The 4,635-nt window shown below is 37.2% G+C and overlaps 1 protein-coding gene across 1 annotated transcript; it reads right to left on the bottom strand.

Annotated features, from left to right (window-relative positions):
- Positions 1-2,570: 2,570 nt before the first annotated feature.
- LOC128635783 (prostaglandin E synthase 3-like) lies at positions 2,571-4,298 on the bottom strand (the record flags this gene model as incomplete). The annotated part of the gene is made up of 1 exon (XM_053688893.1): positions 2,571-4,298. A coding segment is annotated over one exon (483 nt), but the record flags the coding sequence as incomplete, so codon positions are not given.
- Between the last annotated feature and the right edge of the window lie 337 nt (positions 4,299-4,635).

Raw genomic sequence — 4,635 nt, 5'->3', positions numbered from 1 at the left:
CATTTACTTTTTGTTGACTTACTATATGTTATAAAAGTATGTTAAAGGGACAGTAAAGTCATAATTAGACATTATTTTTTTCAATTGTGTCTCAAACATAACCTGCCTCTGATGTTACCATAGGATTTGAGCTGCCTGAACACGTATCTACCAAAGCTAAGTGTGTTTGTTGTAAAAAGCTGATCTAAATTCTTCAGCTGAATTATGGGGCTCTTGTTTTGAAAATTTGTTAAATGTTAATAATATATCTATATCTATCTATCTATGAGTACAAATGCACCCAGTGTTATTCCATTTCAGTACATAGCATTCCTGCAGAAATGAAAGATTTCATTGCTGCAGCTATAGAGGAGGCAATGACTGCTATTCCACCTTCAAATAAACGCAAAATGGTTTTGCAACATTTTCCTAAACCTAGTGAATTAAGTTCTGACCTACAGCATACTGGTGTATCCTCTACTGATGGGGTTTCACTTTCCTCTGATTCAGAGGACGCCACATCAGCGAAAGATATAGACAAATCATCTTTTTTATTTAAGATAGAATTTATTCGCTCTCTATTAAAGGAAGTTTTGTTTACTTTGGGTATTGTGGAGTCTAAACCTCCCGATGATAAAGCTAGTAACCTTCTTAATTCTGTATTTAAGACTACTGTTATTACTCCTGAAGTATTTCCTATTCCAGACGCTATCTCTAATGTGATTGCTAAAGAATGTTCTAAGCCTGATACCTCTTTTTTTTTTTTTTTTTTTTTTTTTTTTTTTAGTGTATTAACATTGTTAATCTCTCTTTAATATATATTGTGACAGTGCAAATACAATTTGGTCTAAATGTACAAACTGATGAGAACAATATACAGCTGGCTATTTTCTTCCAAAGCCAGAGACAAAAGTGTTAAATTAGATCAATTATACTGGCTAAACATGGCTGGGAGGGTGGCAATTTCTTCATCACCACTCAGTGTCCACATGACCCTAATTATCAACTAACCCTATTAAAAGCCCTTGTGAAACATGATACAAGTTGATGTCACATAAGGTTATTCTGAAACTCAGGCACTTAAAGGGATAGTCATGTCCAAAAAAAAACCTCATGATTCAAACAGGGAATGCAATCCCCAACAACTTTCCAACCCACTTCCATCACCAATCTGCCTTGCTCTCCTGGCACTCCTAGCCGAAAGCCAAACCAAGGAGCTTCATACGCCAACCTCCCGGACCTTGAAGACCGCCTGCAATATGAACGCATCCTGACAACCAGAGGGCACCAGTTCACGTGTCCCACATAGACAACACCGAGCTTGTGAAGCCATCCCGGAGTGAGCACCGATTGGCCAAAATGCAAGTGTCAAATGAACTGAAACAAGGGGGCAGTTTGATTACCTTGTATCTAAGCCTCTGCAGAGGCAAAAAGTATCTCTTCAACAGTGTTGGTTATGCAAAACCGGGGAATGGGCAACAAAGGGACCAGCCTTCTTTCCAAAGAACAAAAATGTGTTAACTGTTCCTTTAAGAAATTTCAGCATAACGTCATTCTAGTATCCAAGATTTTAGAAACTAGTGCATTTAGCTGTAAAATAAAAGCCTTGCAAGTATTTTGCATGGTTAGATCAGATTTCTTCACTTCAGGGCTAGATGTTGGAGAATTAATCAATTTAGTGCAACCACTTTATTTCGGGGGTGGGCATGAAAACATCTCTTGATTTTGCTTTTTAAGGGACATTGTACTATGCATTTATAGAAATCATATAAAAAAGGGACAGTCTAGACCCAACACTTATTCTTTATTACCAATTGTAACATACCAGACAAGCCTCTTCCAGTGGGTTTTACATCTATAAATCTTGTAAACTTAATCATTGTTAGCAGCTGAAAATGGGCACCAAGCTCCGCCCACAGCTTTCTTGTCCAGTTAGCTGTTTTCTTGTGCACATTTAATATTTTTGTGTTAGCTATTTGAAAATTGCACACACACAAAATCAGAATGTGCGAGTAGGAAAACGTATATAAAAGTTGAGCGTGATTGGAGAAACTAAACATACCAACATATACATGCAACAGGTGGGCAGAGCTTGGCACCATTTTCGGCCCCTAACAAACTATGAATACTTAAAATGTAATTTACTTCTTAATATTGCAAGATGCTTCTCCGGTATATAACAATGAGTAATCAAAATGATGTATTGTCCCTTTAAGCAATGTATTATACAACCATTTGAAACTTGTTTTGTAAGTAAATACGTGCAGGATTTTCAAAATTAAAAGCGGTTCAGGATATACATATCTTAAATATATATGTTTCAAAGGTTTATCTTGCTGTGGCCAATCAAATCAGGTTGAAACTGAATTATGCACGGCTTAAAAAAAAGAAAAAAAAAGAAAAAAAGGAGGTTTTAAGTTCCCTTAAAACATATTTATTCAGCAACGCTGAACTCTTTGAGAAGGGCTTCAAAAGACTTCACATAGGTGAACCTCATCCAGGAATTCAAGAACCCTCAATGGAAAATACTTAGCTTTTTAAACTTGTTTTTTGCTGAAATGTGTAAGGCCTTTAAAACATACATGGGAGCATTTTTATTGATAAACTTGATTTATTAAAACCAAACATAAGCTGTGATGTTTCTTTTATGAGTCTGAAGTTTCTATTATATCCTTTGAGTCGCTTAATTATCATGGTATCTCATGTTCAAGTAACAGCAATGCACTACTGGAAGCTTAACACAATTGGGTGAGCCAATGACAAGAGGTATAAATGTACAACCACCAATCAGCAGCTAGCTCCCAGTAGTAAACTGCTGCTTTCGAGCCTACCTAGGGATGCTTTTCAACAAAGGACACCAATAAAATACAAATAGAAGCAAGTTGGAAAGTTGTTCAAACCGCATGCTCCATCCAAATCATGGAAGTTTGTTTTTGACTTTGTGCCTTTAAGGATGCAAGTCCTCAATTGTTAATGTGGTTCATAACGAACAATTTGAAGAGAAAATTACTGGCAAAGTAGCTAATACACACATCTTAAGAGGTTACTCTACAGTACCTAAGACAAACATGTCCACAACCCTTATAAAACCCCTCATTCCTCTGCAAAATGAGATGAAGTAGTGCTCTGTGGGGCATAAAGTAGAGTGGACAGTACATTTTTCATTTTCATTAGAGGTCCATAGATGTGTGGACATCTAGTATTAATGCAGTGAGGCATGATTTAAAAACAGGAACAAAGCCCATGAAAACTTTAGTTTCAATAATCGCTGACATCTATGTCTCTGTATAGCCATAAAACTAATACTTTACAACAAAGGACAATGTAAGACTAGATGACATTTTTCAATCAAGCAGATTGATTTTGTATGCTATAGCTTAACTATAGTTTATAAAACCTTTTATAAAAAATAAGCTTTCTTGCATGGTTTATTATATGTATGTCAGTTTTGCCAGTGTCTTTGTGCATGTACTAATACAAGAAACTCCATCTAATGAAGATCTGGGGTAGGAAAACAAAATTTAAAATGTAAACACAATCCATGCTGTTCCATTATAGCCACATATGACATCAACATACAACTGTGTTCCAGAGAAGCTTGCAAATCATGGAAGTTTTTTAGCTGAAGCTCTTTGGGGATAAATGGTAAAAGGATGCCATGTACAGTTTTAAGCTCCAACTCCTGATGAAAGCCATTCCGTGATAACAAAATGAACAAGGCTGACTGGAAGTACTTAGTAACTGTATGTACAACTTGGGTATTGGCAACTTTTGCCAAATATGTTGAAATCTGTTTTCCATCCATCCAACCACCCACCCCTGCCCATGAAGTCTTCTTACTCCAGATCAGGCATTTTTTCATCATCACTATCTGGCGAGTCATCATCTGCACCATCAACCTCTGGTAAATCTACATCCTCATCTCCTCCCATGTTGTTCATCATCTCTGAAAAGCGATCAAAATTTGACATGTCTTCCTCTGAGTCATCTTCCCAATCTTTCCAGTTGTTAAAATCCACACTAAGCCAGTTGAGCTTTGCTTTTTCTTTTGTCAAACGTGGCCATGATTGGCCAGATTCTGCTTTTCGTAAACAACACAGAACAGACCTATCTGTCCTTTTATGTTTTGATTCATTAGGATCAATGGCTTGAAAAAGTTCAACTTCATCTAGATGCTTAAGACTATCTGATCCCCCAAGGCAATTGAAAGTTAGTTTGTTTTTTCCAAAATCTATTTTCACTTGTTTGCTGTCTTCAACACAAAATTCAACAAAGACATAGTCCCTTCTGTCGTACCACTTTGCAGATGCCGGCTGCCTTTAAAAATGTGGACCACTGCAATTTGAAAACATATTGGGTGAAACAAAAGATTTTTTTTACTCCGTGGCTAACACCACAATGTTCTGCAGCACATTGGGTTTAGCATAACATTTTAATGAAAGAGAACCACTAATTATTAGCTAAACAAATACGTGAACTGCAACCGAGGCAAGATAAGAGGATTAATATTAGTTTAAGCAGCTCGGTGAGTGGCACAGGCCGCACACGCATAACTGGCACGCCTCAGAGAAGCTTCTGGAGAGGCCGCGGTGCCTAGAGGAGGACAGCTCCACCTCTTTCACTTTGCCGGTGTTTGCACGTGTCAGATGGAGTGTT

Source organism: Bombina bombina, chromosome 7, assembly GCF_027579735.1.
Source record: "Bombina bombina isolate aBomBom1 chromosome 7, aBomBom1.pri, whole genome shotgun sequence".
Taxonomy (NCBI): Eukaryota; Metazoa; Chordata; class Amphibia; order Anura; family Bombinatoridae; genus Bombina; species Bombina bombina.
Note: the sequence above shows the minus strand (reverse complement) of the source record. Positions and strands in the feature narration are given on the sequence as shown.